At 35.7% G+C, this 21087-nt stretch overlaps 1 protein-coding gene across 4 annotated transcripts; it reads left to right on the top strand.

The window, feature by feature from the left end:
* Positions 1 to 349: 349 nt before the first annotated feature.
* On the top strand, positions 350 to 20193 carry NUDT3 (nudix hydrolase homolog 3). 4 transcript variants are annotated; one of them, XR_015880875.1, is made up of 22 exons: positions 350 to 546; positions 630 to 809; positions 1035 to 1112; positions 1569 to 1665; positions 2650 to 2783; positions 3261 to 3342; positions 4247 to 4333; positions 4978 to 5084; positions 5602 to 5773; positions 5856 to 6088; positions 6198 to 6279; positions 11573 to 11638; positions 12430 to 12507; positions 12604 to 12699; positions 13067 to 13173; positions 13291 to 13459; positions 17242 to 17325; positions 18402 to 18496; positions 18582 to 18672; positions 18748 to 18894; positions 19721 to 19872; positions 19984 to 20193. XR_015880875.1 is itself a non-coding variant. In XM_016341580.3 (22 exons), the coding sequence occupies exons 1-21, from the start codon at positions 449 to 451 to the stop codon at positions 19772 to 19774; spliced, it is 2337 nt and encodes a 778-aa protein (XP_016197066.1). In that variant the 5' UTR covers positions 350 to 448; the 3' UTR covers positions 19775 to 19776; positions 19984 to 20193. The 4 variants fall into 4 exon arrangements, 3 of the variants coding, with proteins under 3 accessions (XP_016197066.1, XP_088340164.1, XP_020975988.1); XM_016341580.3 differs by having other exon boundaries at positions 19721 to 19776; XM_088484038.1 differs by having other exon boundaries at positions 370 to 546; positions 19721 to 19790.
* Positions 20194 to 21087: the final 894 nt, after the last annotated feature.

Below are 21087 nucleotides of genomic sequence, written 5' to 3'. Positions count from 1 at the left end.
GATTATTCTATAAATAAAATTTTAAAATATAACTCTTATGAGTTATAACTTAAAGACAAAAAGGATAAATAGGTCTCTGATCTCTTGTTTTGTGGATATTTTTGTCTTTAACCATTAAAAAATATTCTTAAGTTCATGATCTTCATAAAATTTGGATAGATTAGTCTTTTCGTCCAAATACCTCTGTCAAGAACTGATCCGTCCAAATGCCTCCGTCAAGGACTGATTTATCCAAATTTTGTGAATGTCAGGGATTTAAAAGTATTTTTTAATGGTCTGAGACAAAAATGTCCCTGGTACAAAAGGTCAATGATCTATTTGTCTTTTTCTCTAATTTAAATGACATAATCTTTTCGTACTCACTTCAAAATTGCGAGTTCGACTATTATTCCCAAGCTATAGTTGAGTGTTGTGGTGGCGGTGTGAGTGGCACTCCATTGGCAGCGAAATGGCTGATATTGAAGAGGCGCAGTTACAGAAGCAAGAAGAAGAGCACCTCGACGTTCTAACCAAGTCCGGCCAAAAAACCGGCGTCTCGAAGCCCAGGTAAACCAACCACAACTCCCTCGAACCGTTATTACTTCGATCTCATGTCCATGCTTTTCCATTTTGAAACAACTCTTTCACAGAGGCCACGTTCATCGCGATGGGGATTACCATCGAGCTGTTCACGTTTGGATTTTCGCTGAGAGCACACAGCAGCTTCTCCTCCAACGCCGTGCCCTATGCAAAGATTCTTGGCCTGATTTGTGGGACATCTCCAGCGCCGGCCACATCTCCGCCGGCGATTCCTCCCTCGAAACCGCTCGGTAATCACAAACACAACAGCTATGCTCTTATTTATTTCTTGTATTTCTTTTCATGTTAATTCTACTTATCTTTCGTGATGCTTGGTGGTGATAGTTGACAAGCACTAACTTCTAAGAGTGATAATTGTGTTTTATGATACTTAATATAGATTGATGGAGAATTGTTGTGAATGATAGAGAAAAGAGTATTGCTATCCTGATGTAGTGTGTTGAGTTCTTTTTCAGAAGGGAGCTCGAGGAAGAGTTAGGTGTGACACTTCCAAAGGATGCGTTCGAACTGATTTTTGTTTTCCTCCAAGAGTGGTAAGTGGTGTCTGCTCTCTGCTGCACCACTTTATTTTTGTCCGTGTATTGTTTCTGTTTTTATTTCTTATTTTTTTAAGTTGATATGTTTATAAGCATGATCAGGATGATTAAGATAATGAAACTTTGCCTCCTTTTGTTTGCCTGTTTTTGCCATTTTTTTTAGGTAAAACTGCAAGCATGATATAAAATTAAAATGAGGGGTCCTTTGTGTTATTGTAGTGAAAGCATATCAACTGAATATGAAAACAGGAAAAAACCTAAGAATTCTCTTTATCTTCTGATTAAAGCTAAGCTTACTGCTTCTTTAGAGGTCTGTTTTTCACTGATATGTAGAGAGACTGCTTCGTTGATTTTCCTTTCTCTAGGATTTATTTTATTTGCAATTTGCACTCAATATCCTCCTTTTGTTATCCGTGGACTAGTTTGATAACTAACTTTAGATATGGAATGCAGTGTCATAAATGATGGAAAGTACATCAATAATGAATATAATGATGTGTATCTTGTGACAACTATTGATCCAATTCCTCTGGAAGCTTTTACACTTCAGGTGAGGATGCGTAAGATGTTTGCAAATTTCAGTTACTGTAGTTTTGTTCTTTGGATTTTCTGTGTGCACTTTTAATCTCCTCTTATTCAAATGCCTCTCCTATAACCATGAATAAAATGCTCAGCACTCATCAATTGACAAAACCCCGAGCACAATATATAAGAAAATCATGATAATACTAAACAACACTAAACCCCTTTGGCATAGACATCAAGGTAACGAAGCAAAGACACATCTGCACACACCTTATGAATAGAATTCGAAGTCTCAGCAAGAAAAAGAAATACCATTGCCAGGCACTTGATATGACATCGGTTTCTATTAGATTCAGTAATAACCTCTTATGCCTGTATCACATATCCACCCATTGTAGCATATGTTCTTTTTCCTTGAAAACATTTATCATCTCCTATTCGAATACAATTCTATTTCTAGTCCTCCATATAGTCCACGTAACACCAAGAAAAGGTGGTACATGTTTAGGCCTGACTTTGGATGTTTTAAGCAACATAATGGGTCATGATATTTTCCAATTCCAATAATAGAGTTAGGGTTGTTTGATTTTCTTATACGAAATTGTGGCTCAATAGACGAGCCCCCCGACCCCAGTCCAGAAAAAGTTTATTTGTTAAAATCAGTGACATGAGGATCTAATATCATTTGTTGAAGCTCAGTCTGTTTCGACAGGACGAGAATTATGTGATAAAACACTTGGAATCATGTGGCTTAATTGATTTTGATTACATGTCACTTCTATCTTTTTTCTTTGTATCCTATTGCGGTCAATGATTTACTCTAGATGTACCCTTTTCTATGCTATTAGTGTTATAAGGTAGTGTTCATGCTTTACGCTTAGGTTATTGTATGTTCTTATGTAATTCCATGCCTTACCTTCTTGTCTTTTCTAAATTCTCAGTACATGCATGATTTATATTGTTAAGTTTCCTAATTTATACGAGGATTCTTTTTTTTATTTTATTTTAGGAAGCAGAAGTTTCTGCTGTTAAATATATCTCTTATGGAGAGTATAAACTGTTACTGGCCAAAGGAGATTCAGAGTATGTCCCTTATGATGTTGATGGACAATATGGTCAGCTTTTTGATATAATTGAAAAGAGGTATGTTATTATTTGAGTTATGCATGATGCTAAATTTCTTTATACATTTGCAGCAAAATGACTTCTGTTACATGATCACCCATCTCAAAATTTAATCACTTTTCCTTCTCTCTTTTCATTGAACTAGATTAGAACTACCCTTGAGTGATGAGTGATGTATATTGAGGGAGGGATAGGTTATGTTCAAAACTAGAAAATAAGAAAAGAGGGGCAAAAGAAACATGGAGAATAGTATGGAGGAAAAGAGTGGCCTTTACGGATATGTGCATTAATAATGTAGGAATAATTGAATAAATGGGCCATCTCATCCATTACAAGCTCAAGCGTCAGTTTGTAGATTCCCTAAAGTCATTTGAGTCAATCTGAATACTCAGTGTCTTCCGACTTCCTTTTCTGTCCTTTTGCTGTACAACTCAAGATTCATTTGAATCTTCATTTTTATGTGCTTATTTTTGTTCCTTAACATGTTTATGGAAGGTACAAAGAGAACACTGTAGCACGCAGTTTGAGTCTACAAAAGCAACTAAGTCGTTATGCTCCCATTTCCCTGAGTGCAGAGGTGAATTATTTATTTATTTTATATTATGTTGACCTCTCCTTCTGTTTTGATAAACAATTTTTCTCTCACTCCCTCTATTTTGTCAATTTGAATTGCTTACGTTTAAAGTATGCACATTTGTCTTCTAACAGGCTGTTTAAATGCACTTTATTTTATTTTCCCGAAAGTGATTTCGATACCTAGTTTTTTTATATAATTTATTATTATGATTATGATTTTCCTGCATATGATGCAATCCACAGATTTAGAATAAACATTAACTTTGTTCTCATCAATTAGAATGTTGAAATTTGAGAGTAAACCAAGTTGATTCATGAGCCAGATACGCCATTTTTGAGGTGAAATTGTATTTGGTTCGGGTTCTTTTTTCTTGTGTGGAGATTGGAGAGTGTATAACTGTCAGAATTTTGTTGTTCTTGAACTACCAAAAAATAAAGAAATCAGAATTTGGATTCTTTATTTGCTTCCCAGTATAATCTTGAGCCCAATTTATAAAATATCTTCTGTATGAGGTTGTGTGCATAAAATCCGTATGATCGCATTTGTACAAAATGGGTGTCAAATAATATATTGATTTTTTGTCCAAGAAGGACAGAATGTGATGTTGTTATGGTAATTGCAGAGATAATAGCATTTGGAATTTATCCTATATATTTGTTACATTAGTTTGATTAACTTGGAGGTTTTTGATGAATTTTTATTGGAAATGTACTTTGTGAGTTTGTTTATATGTTGTTATTTGTTCTATATACTGCTTATTTGACTAAAAAAAGTTTTCCATTTTGAAGGTCATGACATCATTGTTTGTTGAGTGTAGCAGTGCTTGGGTTAATTTATTAAGATCATAATTATCCCAAATCTTTTTGGCTCCTGTTTGGACATATTTCATGGTTTATTCTGGCAGTTGACAGGGCTTACAGATTCAGATAAGGACACTCTTGCTTATGTTGTGAAGGCTGCAATGGTTATGGATGAAATTTTTTATCTTCAGGTTGTGTTTACAGCATAGCTGTGTTTGGACTAAATGGTGTGTGTCTATATATATACACGGTGCAATAAATTTAAAGAATATTTTTATTTCTAACATTTTATCATTTTATGCATGTAAATGTGTCATATGGCTCCAGTAAAAAGATGTGTCATATGGAATGTTTTGCTTAAGCGTTTTTTTCATAATTTTTTTATAAATATTTTTGGTTTTAGTATATTATTAATCTTATTATTATTTGCTATCAAAAAAGAAAATTATTATTATTATTATTATTATTATTATTATTATTATTATTATTCAACTTTTAGCCATTTAAAGTGTTTGGTCCCATAAGTATTTTGGACTATACCTTTAGTCCTTATAGATATTTAACACTGCTTTCAGTCCTTATAAAGATTTTAATTTTTTTTTTTAATTTCTTATAAACATTACCATTTAATATATATATGTATATATATATTACAGAGAGACAAAAATAAAATATAATTTTAGGGACCAAAAGATATATTTAAGCATATGGTAAAATTTGATTGGAAATTTATTCCCTTCTCCATCATACCTATCTCATCTTATGTCTGTCATTGGTTGGTAGAGTGAAGTTTATGGCAGTGTGTATTACTAAAGGTTGTTTATTTTCTTATCAGTCCTGGTACAGTAATCCAGTTCTTAGAGATTGGTTGAAGGAGCATGCTGGTACATCGGAGTTAAATAAGTTGAAATGGTCTTATTATCTGATTAACAAGAGCCCTTGGTAAGTCCTTGACAGTTCTGTAGCCATTAAGTGGTATATATTTGCTCTTACATTAAATAGAGGTTGGTGAATTTTGTATGCGAGAAAAATCTACTTGCAGTTAGAACAAATCCCATTGCTCTGCTTTTTTTCTTGAGCATTCATAGTTTTATGTTTGAGTCCTGTAAACCCTGGAATTTGCCTCATTGGTCCTTAAACAAATGGGACCTTTACTATCCAAAACCAGCTCATTGGTCCTGTAATTGTGTCAGGAACTGAGGCAGGACACCACCTATTTTTAAGATTTATTTTCTGATTTCTTATAATTACCACCTACTTTTAGAGTGAGTGGTATGAGTAATGAAGGGATTAGCTAGATTTTTGAGTGGAGTTTGGTGAGGAGCAGGGGTGTGCAATAAAATTATTTCAGTTTGTAACTATTTCAAACTGTCAAATTTTTTTTTTTTTTGGCTGGTGTTTGTAATTGCTTAACTCGTGAACTTGATTATATTTTTTGTAATCTATTTGCTGTTGGCAGGTCTTGCCTTGATGAAGATGAGGCATTTTTGACAACTGCAGATTCGGCAATTAGGTTGCTTTCTGAAGAAAATGGGAAAGTAAACAACTGGAGGGGTCTGGAATACAGGGCAGCATTTCCCATGTCAAAACCTCCCGGTGCTAATTTCTACCCTCCAGACATGGACAAAATGGTACCATCATGATAAGCATGTACTGTCAGAACAATTGAGAACTTGCAATTAAGAAAAGCTGTTAAAAGCTTCTATCTTGCAGGAGTTTGAAATATGGAAGGACAGTCTAAAAAAGGACCAACAGAAGGAGGCAACAGGCTTTTTCACTGTTATTAAAAGGCACAGCGAATCTATTTTAAATTCTCATCCACATGGTAACAAAACTAGTGCTACTCATGATCTATATATAGTTCCTTACTCTGAAGAATACAAGGCTCTCCTTACAAAGGCTGCTGATTTATTGCATAAAGCTGGGAACACTACTAACTCACCAAGGTATTGCCCTTATCTATATTATCATCATTAAGAAGTAATTGTAGCTCAGTTTCATGCTAAATATTGTTTTACTTACAGTTGTTGGTTGACTCATTCTTTCGAAGTGTAGTTTGAAGAGGCTGCTACATAGCAAGGCTGATGCTTTTCTGTCAAACGACTATTATGACTCAGATATAGCATGGATGGAATTGGTTTGTTGAATTCTCTCATTTACTTTTGTGCCACGATAATTTTAAATTTGATCTCAAGCCTGGTAGAAGTCATGTGAACAGTATCTGATTTTCTTTAATATATAATATTCTATTATGGGAAGACGACAATAACAAGAATCACTAAGGTAGCGTTTGTTTCGAAGTATTGGGACAGAGACTGAGAGACTGAGACTCAGTATCATGTTTGTTGGCTCAGACATTGGTACTAAAATTTCTGTCTCTGTCCCCAAAATTTCAGCATTTCAGTACCTCCAATAAGTAGGGACACAGGGGACTGAAATTTTTAGAGACGGAGACTGAAACTTTAATAACTTTATATCTAAAATACTCTCATTTCAATTAGTTAATTTCAATTTTTTCTTTTGTGCAAATTAAATTAGAGCTTTATTCTTGTTTCAATTTCTATTTTCCACTTTGCACCAAACAGAATACTGAGATTTATTTCAGTCTCTGTCTCTTAGTCTCTGTCTCCCCACCAAACACTACCTAAGATCTGTCCCATTGGTTGGGATCTGGCATATTGTAAAGTGTAGTTGATTAAAAGGCACTAACAATGTCAGTTTACCATTTTATTTATTAAATGTGTGCAATAACAAATGTAAGATTAATCAAGATAGTAAGTATTTTGTTTTCTTAGTAAATGTTTTCAGGTTCAAATCTGAGTTCAAAATGATTTTCATGGCTATATATATCAATAAGGGTATTTTAGAGAAAACATTGATATAATCATTATATATGGTATATATTCTACCTAAAACATTGATATAATCATTGTGAGGGTTTGCTTCAATGGATTTGGAAGAGTGATGAGTCTAGTTTTCTGGCAATTGTTGAATGTGAGATAAGAATTCCGTTGTTTTAGTTACATAGTGGAAACTAGTTTATATAGCTTGAAAAAGGGATTCTTACATAATTACAGGATATCCACAGTCACAATTAACTAGTGTATCACAACGGATCCTATAATACTCTTAACTCATTTATTCATAGATATTCTAACACTCTCCTCTAAGCTTGAGCATATAGACTGTATGCACCAAGCTTGTTACATAGATATCTTATTCTAGGACCTGTTGAGGCTTTAGTTAAGAGATCTTCCAACTATTTATTTGAATTGACATAGCTTGTAGTGGTCTTCAGAGAGGATCTTGTGTTTATTGTATTGAAAATCAATCTCAATGTGTTTGGTCCTCTCATAAAAGATTGGATTAGAAATGATATGCACAGCTGCCTGGTTGTCACATACAAATGTCATAGGTTTGATTATCCCAAATTGTAGTTCTGAAAGTTGTTTCAGCCAGAAGCTCATGAGGCTATGCTGTGGCACAATATTCTACTCCATCACTAGACCTTGTAAACACATCATGCATTTGACTTTTCCAAGAAATAATATTGCCACCAATGAGTACATAATAGCTAGATTGGGTACGTTATCAATTGAACAACCTGCCCAATCAGCATCACAATATCCAACTATCTCTTAGTGACCCTTATCCTCATAGAGAAGACCCTTACCCCAGGAGACATACTTTTAAAATGCATATCAAAATATCCTAATGATCTTCACACGGTGAATGCAAAAATTGATTGGCTAGACTTACTACATAGGAGATGTCAAGACGGGTATGAGTGAGATTCAATTCAGTTTCTCGAGTAACCACCTGTATTTTCCTGGGTCAGTTAGATAAGGGTTTCCCTTGATTTGGCAGGTGATTGACATTGGGATCCATAGGAGAATCAACGGGTTTGGCACCAAGCAAGCCAACTTCTTTTATGATGTAGATAGCATATTTTCTTAGAGAGAACAATAATCTTTAGGTGATGCAGCTTCAATACCAGGTCTTTAATCTGAAAGTGGTGACATAGATGTTGTTGAAGGCAAGTTATACCATCATTATCGTTCTAAGTTATGACAATATCATCCACAGAGTAGCCGTTTTCTCTCCAGATCATGCCAAATTGTTGAACCATAGAGGAAAATCTATCAAAGTGGACTCGAGGAGAATCCTTAAGATCATGAGGTGATTTGTGGAGCCGACAAACAAGGCGAAAACCAAGTAGATTCCTCCATATATATTGTTTCAAGTTATCATGATGGAAACCATTTTTTATGTGCAGTTGATGTAGAAGCCCATAATGCATGGGGGCCATGGCAAGAAAGAGACAAAAGAGGTCATCTTGGCTGAGAGAGAAAAATGTCGCCATAAATCAAGCAAAAAATCTGAGTAAAACCCTTGGCAACCCAAGTGTCCCTTCTCTGAAGCGCACACATCCTATCAAGAAGAGCATGTCTCCACCCAGGATGATATAAAGCTTCAGTTGGTGTTTTAGGAATAGACACAGAAGCTGGAGATGGCACATAAGAATAATGTCCTGGAGACAAGCGATGGTAGGATAAAGCAACATAATGAGGAGAAGGGTTATGGATAAAGCGTATACCTTTACAAAGGGCAATAGGAAGGTCAAACTCGAGTGGTCGGCCCAAAATTGGTAAAGGAGGCCTTGGTGGAGATGAGTCTATAGCAACTAGAACGATTTCTAGAGGGTGCACCCAACTGGAGATGATTAAGGCTCTGTGGCAACATGAGGAGGTAGTGGAAGGTTGGGTTGTTGGTGATGAAAATGATCATAAGGTGGGTGATGCGGAGGCAGAGGTGCTAAGGTAGGGACGGAAGCCATAGGTAAAGGAGGTAGGGGTAAGTCATCAGTCAAGTCCTATATAGAAACAACGATAACCCTTCTCAGACCTAGCATACCCAAGAAAACGACATTAAGGGAACAAGCAGAAAGTTTGTCAATATTTAGGGTAAGGTTGTGGACAAAATAGGTAGACCCAAAGACATGAGTGGTTAAAGAGTCAATCGTTGTGTGAGGAAACAACACTGAGTGGTTGACTTTTGACCCAAAATAGGAGGCATACGATTAATGAGGTAACATGTGGAAAGGACAACATCTCCCCAAAAACGAGAAGGAACATGAGAATGTAGAAGGATCCTGGAAGTTTCAACCAAATGATGATTTCTCCACTCTGCAATCCCATTTTGTTAACAGTTGTGAGCACAAGAGGTTTGATGGACAACATGAGAAGCCATGTACAACGAGAAAAAAATCATCTATTAAAGTAACAAAATATTTAATTCTTAAAGTAGACTTAGTATGTCTACGATCTCAAGTATCAGAAAGAACTAAAAGAAAAGACCAAGCACGAATACTGACACTATTAAAAGAACTCTGGGTGTGTTTCTATTAAGTACCTAAGGAAAGTGGAAAACCATAACTTAAAAGCTAGCTGTAAAGGGGGAAGAACCACTCCTTAATACAAATCAGGCATTCCATACTAACCAATGTGCGACTTTGGGCACCCCATAATACCTAAGCCCCTAACAATATACCACCCTTGGAGAGCCGATGTCCACGGCGGCTTCACTCTATCAACACTGACCCAGCGATAGCCTCTTCGCTACGGGCTAACAGTATTCGATATTCATCTTAATCCAGTCTATCGGTAGCCCTTTCCATGTCCATTGGCAATCAGGCTCTGATACCATTGTTAAGTACCTAAGGAAAGTGAAAAACCACACCTTAAAAGCTAGCTGTTAAGGGGAAAGAACTACTCCTTAAATACAACACCAAACATCCCATACTACCTTATGTGGCACTTTGGACACCCCATAATAGCCAAGTCTGGAACAGTTTCCCAAATTGACATGATTCACAAGACAAACTATATTAGGTGGAAAGGCTATTGAGCATGGAAAGTGAGGATGGATAATGAGGGGATTGGTGGAGTGAGGCGAGCACAGCGGTGGGTATGGTGGCGGATGTGCAGGTGGAAGATGCAGCAGTGGGTGGGCAGCGGTGAGATCAGACAGCCCATGGAGGTGCATCGGAAGGCAGACGACAGTTCCATTTAAGGGGCTGAACAGCTCCATTTAAGGGGCTGAACAGCGCACGTGAGCATGAGTCCCACGGTGTAGGCGGGAAATTTTTTTCTCGAGAGGACAGTGGGTCCTCTTTGTGTACGCACTGAATAATTGTTTCTCTCTAGGCTCTAGACATCATGTTGAATGTGAGAAGGAGAGAGACATAAGAATTCCGTGTTACACATCGGAGACTAGTTTATATAACCTGAATAAGGGATTCTAGACATAATTACAAGATATATACAATTGAGTACCGTATCATAAATTCATAATGGATCTTATAGTATCCTAACTAATTTATTCACTCATATTCTAACAATATACACTTTATACTTCAAGATAGTGTAAATGCTAGAGCAGTAGTCCCATATCTTTATGGAGGTTTTTTTGATATATTACTGGATTCAGGATAAGATTTAACAGTGTATTTGCCACTAAGTGATTGTTCTCTAAGTGATATGTTTTGAAGTTGGAGAGATTTGTCACGTTGATCCTTCTCTTTTACCATGTTTCTCTCTCTCTCTCGCTCTCTCTCATGTTTATGTTCACAAGTTTCCTTATCAATTTTATCTTGTGATTCTATTTCATCTCATAAAATATATCTTCTCTTCTCAGAGAGAGAGAGAGGAGGGGGGGGGGGATTAACCATCAGATTGTAAACTAAAATTGTTAGTGTTGTGAGAAAGGAGAGCGGAAGTATCTTCCATGTTTCTCAACTACATGGCAGAGGTTATAGATATAGATATTGTGCAATATATACAAGATATGGAGGATAACTTATTCATGTTCAAAGTCTTGGTAAAGATACATGCTAATTGATCATTTGAGTTAGCAAATATTATGCTCCTTTTGGCATGCCAAATAGTATTAACTCCAGCTTAAATACTTTGGAGTATCAGGTATGCATTGAATGAAATGTTTTTTTATATTAAAGAATACATTTTTTTAATCATGAGATTCCAATAAAAAGAAAAAGTTAAAATAAAAATATATTTTTTTTTGTTATGCATAAAATATCTATTAACAAATACAAAGGAAAGGCTATTTACCTGTAAATAATTTTTATTATTTATTTATACGATGTTTTAAAAAATTAGCGTTTTAAAAATGACAAAAACTTTTAGCATTTTAGACGGTAAAATATAAAAAGAAAAACCAAATTGTTAAGAAATATTCTTTTATCAATCATTTGATTACGGAATTTAAAACATACCTAATTTAAATATTCATTATTTCAACTTCCTGCAAACACATTCTTACTATAACATGTTTTCTGAGAAATTTCTGATCATGTAGTTTTTACTTACTTTAATTTTTCTTTTGTTTATTTATTTTCTTTTTGGGTGCAGGACTCTAAGTTAGATGTTACAATTGGGCCATATGAAACTTATGAGGACAAGCTTTTTGGATATAAGGTGATTTTCAACAATTTTGCTTTTGCAAGGTTCCAGGAGGGTGTTTGGAGTCCCTCCGCTTCTCCACCTATTGTTCCCTGCCATCCTCCTCCCTAAAATGTGGACAGTCATGTTCTATTGCACACACATGGCACCAGATGCTGCAATCCATGCACACCCACTTTCCAACATTAGCAATAAAAGTCTCCAAACCAAAGTCATTTTAAATTATTATCTTCTCAATTAGAAAATATTTACATTTAACAAAATTGTGGCATCAGTTTCAGCCATTTGCCAGCTAATCTACAAAAATATTGGCAATAGATGAATGAGAAAACCAAGTTTCTTTAATATAATATCGTAAATCTTGGATCTGGAAATAATGTTATTGGCCTATTGTCAACAATTGTCCATGCAGTGCCGAGAATGTTAGTATTTATTGTCGACAATTGCCCTGTTTTTGTATTCGCATGTGCTCCTTGGTAGTCCAAGATACCTACCCCACAATGTGTTTTTTGGACTTCTCAGTTTCATATTTCTTTCACTTGTATATTTGACAAAGTGTCATTTGCAAAGATTGTGTAGCCGTTCTTGAGAATAGGTGTGTAGAGTCTCTTAGCAATGTACTAATATCTGTTGCATCATCCATTGTGTATGAGTGCCATGTTGTCAAGCTAATTGCTATAAGTCTTTAGTCTTTGTGATATCATGATTAAATAAATATAAATTCATTGAAAACTTGTCAATATGCACTCGCTTGAAAAAGAATCATCATTATCTTTGAACTTAGTGTTGCATTGCTATTCCCTCAGGCTACCTTTGAAGCGTATATTGGAATCAGGGACGATGAAGCAACAGCTCAATTGAAACTCTTTGGTGATAATCTGAAGGTTCAATACCTGGAGCATTTCATTGTGAATAACTGTATTTATTTCTTTTATCTCCTACATATTGTCACTGATTTGCGAAATAATTTTCTACTGAAGCTTCTGGAAGAAAATCTCCCAATGGATAGTGCATACAAATCAAAAGATGTGAATGCAGCTCCTATACGAGTTATACAACTTATCTATAATGCTGGGGTGAGTGTTCAGACCTTTTGAAATTTGGGTGTATATATAATATTATGATGACAATGTTTCCTCTGCTGTTCATTTGCCAACTAATCTTCTATTCAAAATCTGGTATAAAACATGTTATAAATGGGTTGGACTCTTAGCTGCACAGGAAAACATATTAGATAGGGAAGAAAAGAAAAGTTTTATGACTAAAGAATGGTATTGTTACTGTGATAAAAGAGCTAAGGCTTTCTAATAAAGAAAAAGCTGTTATGTGCAATCACTAAATTCCATGCGTCCTTACAAACTTCAAAAGGAGTCGTGTATGTAATACAGTATCTTGTGCTTAAAACTATTTAACTGGAAATTTTGCGATAATAAATTATTTCAGGATGTCAAGGGGCCGCAGACTCTTGCTTTCAATCTACCCAATGATGAACGTATTGTAAATGACAGGGGAACATCAATGGTCATGCTTAAGAATGTTTCAGAGGCTAAGTAAAATTCAAACCCTGAAAAGTCTAGCTTGCTCAAGTTGCATCTTGTTAGTGATCCTCCTCTGTTATTTTTCTGAATGGATAGTTAATATCAGGGAAACCTGCCAATTCTTAACAGGTTCAAGCATATTCTTCTTCCTATAGCTGCTGCCTGTGTTGCTGTGGAACAACAAGAATTTGTAGATTTTGAATCATTTTTTACTCATACAATTTGCCACGAATGCTGCCATGGAATTGGACCTCATACCATAACTCTTCCAGATGGTCAGAAGTCTACTGTGAGATTGGTCAGTTGCATAATATGTATCATTGAGACTTTATTTTATTTTAAAAATTTTGCATTAATGGGATTTTATGGTTTTAGGTTGAGGAGTAAGAAAAGACATAATAAAGAGTGAATGAATAATATTGTCAAATAATTATATTATGATGTGATACAAATTTTTCCAGTTTAAAGCTATGACGCTAAGTCACAACTTATGATACATGATTTTTTCAACTTCTGTCTGATTATTTTTGAACTTCCAGCTTTGTCTCTTTCCCTAACCTGTATCCCTCATAACCCCCTTCTCTCTTTACCCCTTTCTTTGTCCCTCCTTCTGCCCTCCTACCTCCTCCCTCTGCCACTGCCTTCTCCCTCCGCCATCGCCGCCACCGCCACAACATCCCTCCTCTATCCACCTCACCTCCTCTCTTCCGCCTCTTCTTCTCTCTGTTCCTTCATCCCTCCCTCCTTCCCTCCCTATCTTTGTCATGCCTCTCTTCCTCCTTTTCATTGTGCCTCCCTCTCAATATTGTTATCATCGTTGTATGCCTCACCTCCACCTGTGTCTTCGCCTACCTCTCTTCCTCTTAGTGTTGCCCTCCTACTTCGTAGTCAGTGTCTTTGTTCAGTTCTGTGTCGCCTCCACATTGACTCCACCATAACCTGTTAAGTCCATCTAGATACTAAAAAAAGAGGTGCCTCATCCTATCGTCATCATAGAGCAGGATTACTTCGTGCATTTACGAATTTTATTAATAGCTTTAGCCTAAACCGACCTCTCTCCAAAAGAATTGTGTACTCCGTGACTGATCTGGGGTCCCCCTCTCTTAAAAGCACTCTCGAGTGAATTCTTTGGATGTGACTGGCCGGGGATAGGAACTATGACTGCCATCACGCTTCCATATCTGTGCTGCCTCCACTTCGCCGCATCAACCTCTCTGATTGCTTAGTCCTCACGTCCTTCCTTTCACCTTCATTTCTTTTTTTTTTTTAAAGTAATTGTTGCATTGATCATTGAATTAGAGTTGCTGATGGTAGTAATTTGGGTTGAGGTTGAAAAATCTATGGTGGAAAGCAATGGTGGTGGTGTGGTACTGTGGTGTAGTGGTTATAGTGTGGAGGGTAAAACTAACATTTGGTATAGACTATTGCATCTTGTGCATGATAACAAAACATAATAAAAGATTTGTGTATCTTTGTGTCGTGTCTTTTATGTATTTGTATTTATGTCTGAAAGTTACTAAGCAAACACTGCCGAACTTCATGGTGTGTTACTTGAGCTTGATTTTTCAGTAGTTTCCACAATTTTGTATATTTGTTTTTTCTAAATAGGGACCGAAATGCTCTTACTTTTCTTGTGTTGCATCTTAAATACTATAAAATCTCATTGAACAGTTTGGTTAACCAACCGATTCGTTCCCTCCTAAACCTTAATGGGAAGACTGTATGGGCCTACTTCCCTGCCATTCTTCATCCGCTTTAGGGTCTCCTTTACTTCAAAATCTTACATTTCTTCAAGAATTGAAATTTTGGTCTCTTTCCCTTGTGTGTAACCAATCAGAGTACAAAAAGAGTCTCCTGGCCCTCATTGAATAACTGGTGAAAGTAGATCTTCCATCTTTCATCAATACTCTCATCTATGACCAAAATCCCATCACTTTTGTTCTTAATGCACTTAACTTGGTCCAAAACATCAACAATGTTAATGTTAGGTTGTTGGTTATTGTTTTGTTTCCACTTTTATCCTTTCTTGCATAAGTGCTGCCAAGCTTCACCAGTTTATCTTAGTGACATTACGTGGAAGTTCCCTATTGTCATTTAATGAACTAGCATTAGGGTTTGAAGGAATGAAATGTAGAGGGTATTGTTTTGGATTTATATTCCCTTTGATCTGTTTCCAATGTTATTGTAATGGTAGTTTTAGGAAGCAGGAAGACCATTGATCCTCTCTCTCTCTCTCTCTCTCTCTCTCTCTCTCTCTCTCTCTCTCTCTCTCATGGAAATCAAATAGTACTATGCAAAGTAACATCTGGAGAGAGCTTGATAATTAGCACTGGCTTTTGGTTAGGGATAAATCTGTTGAAGTGAAGGTGACCATGATTGGGTGGTTACAAGGAAAGGGTGAAATATGAATGAGCTTTTAGAAGAGGATTTTGAATGAAGTTAGTAGGGACACAAGGAAAGTTCTAGTGGTATGTGCAACAAGATAATTAAGTAGATTAGGAATCAACTATAGAACTATTCGATGAAGAATGAGGTTCTGGACTTAGATTGTAAAGAATCTTAGTGGCGGGCGATTAAGCGTGCAAAATATGGCCAAGATTAATAGGGTGTTACAAAGTTTGGTACTTGATTGGGGGGAGATTAAGTGTACAAAAGAATAATACTAAGAGTGCAATGATAGAGCAAGTATCAAAGTATTTGATAACTGAGGTATGAAAATCGGGGAAGAAGTATTTATATGCTTGCTAAATGCTATAAGTAGGGCCAAAAACAAGGACTTCGACAAAGCAATCTATGTTAAGAATTTTTTCTTTTTTCAAAACACAAAACAAAATAGAATATCCTTAAGATTAGGAGAAGGATAATAGAAAACAGGGATAAGGGATCCCCTAAACAAAACAAAAGATTTATCTATAAAGCATAGATTTCCCATCTCTCAACATGTCCAATAGGGAAATTCCCCTATAAATATCATGAGCTTTACACCAAATAGATGTTAGGCGTCTAATCCTATCCATAAAATTTGCTTGTCAGAAAAATCTGTCATTGAAGGTGTGTATTGCACTTTAACCAAGTAGTCCAGGTAGTGGTTATAGCTGCAGAGTCACACAACTTTTGCCTCTTCTCCAGTACCAAACCAAGTAAACCCCATCAATAGAAATTGGGCTAGGGTTGCAGGGCACACTCAACATACATCCAAGATGCAAACAAATTGTTTTATTAAAAAAAAGCCATCAGACAATGCAAAAACGAGTGAGTTTGACTCTGAATTTGCCCAGACATCACACACACATCAGGGGAGATAGCCTTATGAGGCCTTTGAACCTGCAAGTCATTGGTATAAATTCTGTTAAGGATAACTGTTCATATAAGAGATTTGACTCTAAAAGTAAATTTGGACTTCCAAATTGGTTTGTCTAAATCGAAAGTTGTGTTGGAAGAATGAATAAGAAATTGGAAGAAGGATTTACAACTAAAATTATGGAGGAGTCAAGGTACCATATCCTTTTGTCAGAAAAGCCATCAAGGAGACCTAAGAGGACCAAAAGTTCAAAGGATTCTCTATCACTAAGGTTATGAAAGAAATGGAAGTCCCAATAGAAGGAGGAACCTTGTGTAATCTAAAAGGACCTAATAGGAGAATTATGCAAGGAATATAAATGGTAGTGATGAGGAAAGGATAGGTTTAAAACGGTATCGTCTATCCAATGGTTTTTTCAAAAGTTGAAATGAGACCCATCACCTACTAAAAAGGAGAGCAAGCGTTTGAAAGTAGTGTAGCCTTGAGAAATCTGTTAAGTATGATTGAGGACATAGATGAGGAATGCAATTAACTTTTCAATTTAGCTTTGCTACTTTATCAGTAACATACTTCCGAACTGTCTAGCATACAGCAATTACGTTCTCAATTGGCACGACTGTACTAGTATTTGATGTCAAATCTTGCATTTTATAATACCTTTGGATGCTATTAATCATGATACAAGAGCAACTTGAAATTAAAGGAAAAAAAAATTATATAGATTTTTTTGTCATTTTATTTTGTATTTAACATTAATAGCAGCTTACTCTTTGATACAGGAATTGAAAGAGTTTCACTCAGCTCTGGAAGAAGCAAAAGCTGATATAGTTGGTCTCTGGGCATTGAGGTTCTTAATCTCCCAGGTTAGTCATTGTACTTATTTATGTATCTTATTTGCATACTAACTAATAAGATTTAAATCCTTTTTAATTGTTTCATCTGTAGATTTTCTAGGTCTCCCTCTACCTATGTATTAGACTTTTCTTCTAATATCCTTTTCTTATTGGAGTCTCTTCATTATATATCATATACATGAACCCACCTAAGGCTAGATTCTTACATCATTTTCACAATAGGTGTTATCCCAACTTTCTTATAACATATTCATTCATTCCTAATCCAGTCTTGGTTAGTTGACCCCTCATCCAATGCAACATCCTCATCTTTGTAACATTAAGATTATTTTCTGTCCCTTTAAGCTAGTTTAGAAGGTTTAGGAGCAATAGTGCTAAGCCTAGCTATAAATACTAGGGGTTAATTAGTTTAGTTTGTTAGAAAAATTCTGTTCAGTTTGTTAGTTCAGGAGAGGGAAATTCTCTGGAGTTGTTTAGATTCAATAGTGTACTCTAATAAGGGATTGTGATTTACAATCCCTAGTTCATCAATAAAATCCCCTAATTTTGCTAGTTCCTTGATCCTATCAACACATAAAAATATGAAACACTGCCTTTTTGTGTAAAATGAACTGAGAGAAACCCCAGTCCATGAATATATGACCTGGTTCATAATTACCTAACAAATCCCCTTAGGCTGTCGATGATTGCATAAAACAGCATCAAGAACACAAGCGCATAACAGTTCATAGTATACCCTATCCTTTCCCTAAAGCATTCATAACCAGTAGAATTGAAGCAGTGAGAACAAGAAAACTTCCACGCTGGAACTTCAGAGGACAAACTGTTAGAATTGGTATCAACAAGGAATGAATTGAAGAGACTTGTTATTGAATTGTGATTTCTTGAATGTCACAACAACTGTAATTGGATTCAAGAGTGTTCTCTTTAACTGAGGAAATCAGAGTCCTTAGTCACACTTAAAAGACACTAAAATGACAAAAGTCCTCTCAGTCCCTCTATCTTATTCCATATATTATACTAATCCCTAACATGCTAAGTATCACCAACTGCTACTAATGGTACCCTAACACTAATTTTACCAGGATTTGCTTTCTGAAAGTTTATTGAAGTCCATGTATGTTTCTTTTCTTGCTGGATGCTTCCGCTCAGTACGTTTTGGTTTAGAGGAAGCTCATGGGTATGCTGCTAGCTATTCAGTTTTTCTTTTGTCTGGTATTTTATTGTGGTTATATATAGCTACTGATGCTACTTAATACTGTTAGAAAAGGGCAAGCATTGCAGTTCAACTGGTTATATGAGAAAGGAGCATTTATCTTGCATTCAGACAACAAAGTGTCTGTTGATTTTTCCAAGGTATTGCTTCAAAATCTCTCCATCTATCCATCTTGATTATGATGAATGATGTTGATCACAATTTTCGTTGTGAAGATTGAAGGTGCGGTTGAAAGCCTAAGCAGAGAGATACTCACCATACAAGCCAAAGGTGATAAAGAGGCTGCTGGTTTACTTCTCCAGAAATACAGTGTGATGACAGAACCACTAAAAATTGCGCTGAAAACGTTGGAAAATGTTCAGGTATACTCTAAGCATAATATCCTGCGAATTTTGTTTGTGGGAACCAGTAAGATGATGAGCTACCTGTTGAGCATAGGTTTATTATTATTATTATTATTCACCTTGAAACTCTGAAAAGTATTTTGGCATCAAGCATTGCTTATGCTACCAAAAGTCATAAAGTATGTACCTTGTACATTTTGGTATTTCAGTTGAACATCATTTTGAATTGTAGGACACCAAATGTTGAATTTGTCAATATGATATAATCTCAACAAAGATACTAAACCCAAACTTTAGGGTTTAAGATATAGATACCACAATCTTAGCCATTGATCTTGCATTGTAAGGCCCATACTTTCAATCCCTATACAAAATCAGTGGTTAAGATTATGGCGTCTATACGTTGAATCCAAAATTTTGATTCAAGTATTGTTGATACACTGGCACACTGCGCTTCTGATGATGACTTCTTTATGTGGCACATTTCTAAGTAGAAGATGCTAAAGGCACAGATCACAGTTTTCTTACTGTGTTATAGCAACTTTTTCTATTCCAACGCTGTCATTACAAATTAAGTCGCTGTCATTCTTGTAACACCAAAGAAAACGGAAATCACTGTATTCCATGCATGCTACAGGTGTCTCTCTAAGAACATAAATGTTTGTGATTTCTATGGCAAATGACTTTTCTGATAATACTTATTGTAGACACATGCTTACATACTCATTCTTCGCATGCTATTTTGCCTCACATGTGCACAACTCATATCCATGAGGATAGATGTCATCCCCAAAGGAAATGTTTTCGCATACGACTAACAGGTTTATTCTGCTTTGTAACCCAGGTACCTGTTGACGTAGCTCCAACCTTTCCCATTGCCAATGAAATATTGCACTGAAGGTAACAGAACCAAGGCACGACGACTTCCTTGCTTGCGTCATCTTTGAATCCTCCCGTGAAAAGTTGTTAAATTAACCTACGAACTTCTGTTTTAAAGTTACGGAATGCTGCTGTCTCCCCTCTTATTCTGTACTCGATGAGATGCAGTGACCAATTTGGCTTAGTGTGTTTGTGCGGAAATTGAAGTGAAAATGTTCACGTGTTCAGATTTGAGAACAAAAGGGAGAATTGTCATTCACGAGCTGAGGTGAACTCATCGTCAGAAGAGCATAAGCAAAGGTTGGAGCCCCGGTCGTGAATAAATGTATTGAATAATTAGCCGAATAAGCACCCATGCCCTGTATAATCTGATGGTTAATTACATGATAACCGAAAAAGGAAAACTGAGGTCAGCTATTATACTGTGCATACCAGAAATTGTTCTGTAGCCCAGTCAGGCTAAGGCGCTCACTAAAATAGATCTCTACTAAGAAGACGAGTAGCTAATAAAGTTAGTGAGTATGTAAATATGGAAACATTTCAAGTGCACCAGGGAGTACCGGTGTACCAGTTGTTTTAACCATCAATTAATATATATTATATATATTTTTTATAACTCAGATCAACGGTTAAAACAAGTGGTGCACCGGTACTCCCGGTGTACTTGAAATGTTTTCTATAAATATAAGGGTAAAGTACTAAATTGATCTCCTACGTTTGGGTGTAATTATGTTTTGATCTTTAAGGTTTAAAGTGTGCTATTTGAATTCAAAACAGTTTCATTTAGCTTTAATGTAGTTTCACTATGAGGTCAAAGTTAAGTAATTAACGAAATGTCTTACGTGACAGCAATGCAAGAATAAGGTTGATAATCTAAAGATTAAGTACAAGTTTCAGAGGTACAAAATCAACAATAGATGTATCAATACATTTATTTATCATTCTTCTCAGTTCTGTAGAAAATATTTCATTTAAATTGTAAAGAGACTGATAAATAAATATATTGATACATACACGGTTGATTTTGTGCCTTTAGAGCTTGTACTTGTTATTCAAATTATCGACTTTGTTTTTGTACTGCTGTCATGTAGGACATTTCGTTAATTATTTAACTTTGATCTCATGATAGAACTACATTGAAGGTAAATGAAACTTTTTTGGATTCAAATAAGACACTTTAAATCTTAAGGATCAAAATAGGATTATGTCTAAACGTAAGGAATTAATTTATTACTTTACTCTTAAATATAATTAGTACAAAGATGGTGTTGGTTTGAGATTAAAACATGGGGTGCATTTTTCACTTAATTTGTTATGGTTAAACAGCATGCA

This window comes from Arachis ipaensis, chromosome B4 (genome assembly GCF_059453495.1).
Source record: "Arachis ipaensis isolate K30076 ecotype BB chromosome B4, ASM5945349v1, whole genome shotgun sequence".
NCBI classification, from domain to species: domain Eukaryota; kingdom Viridiplantae; phylum Streptophyta; class Magnoliopsida; order Fabales; family Fabaceae; genus Arachis; species Arachis ipaensis.
This window is presented reverse-complemented; position numbering and strand designations above follow the sequence as displayed.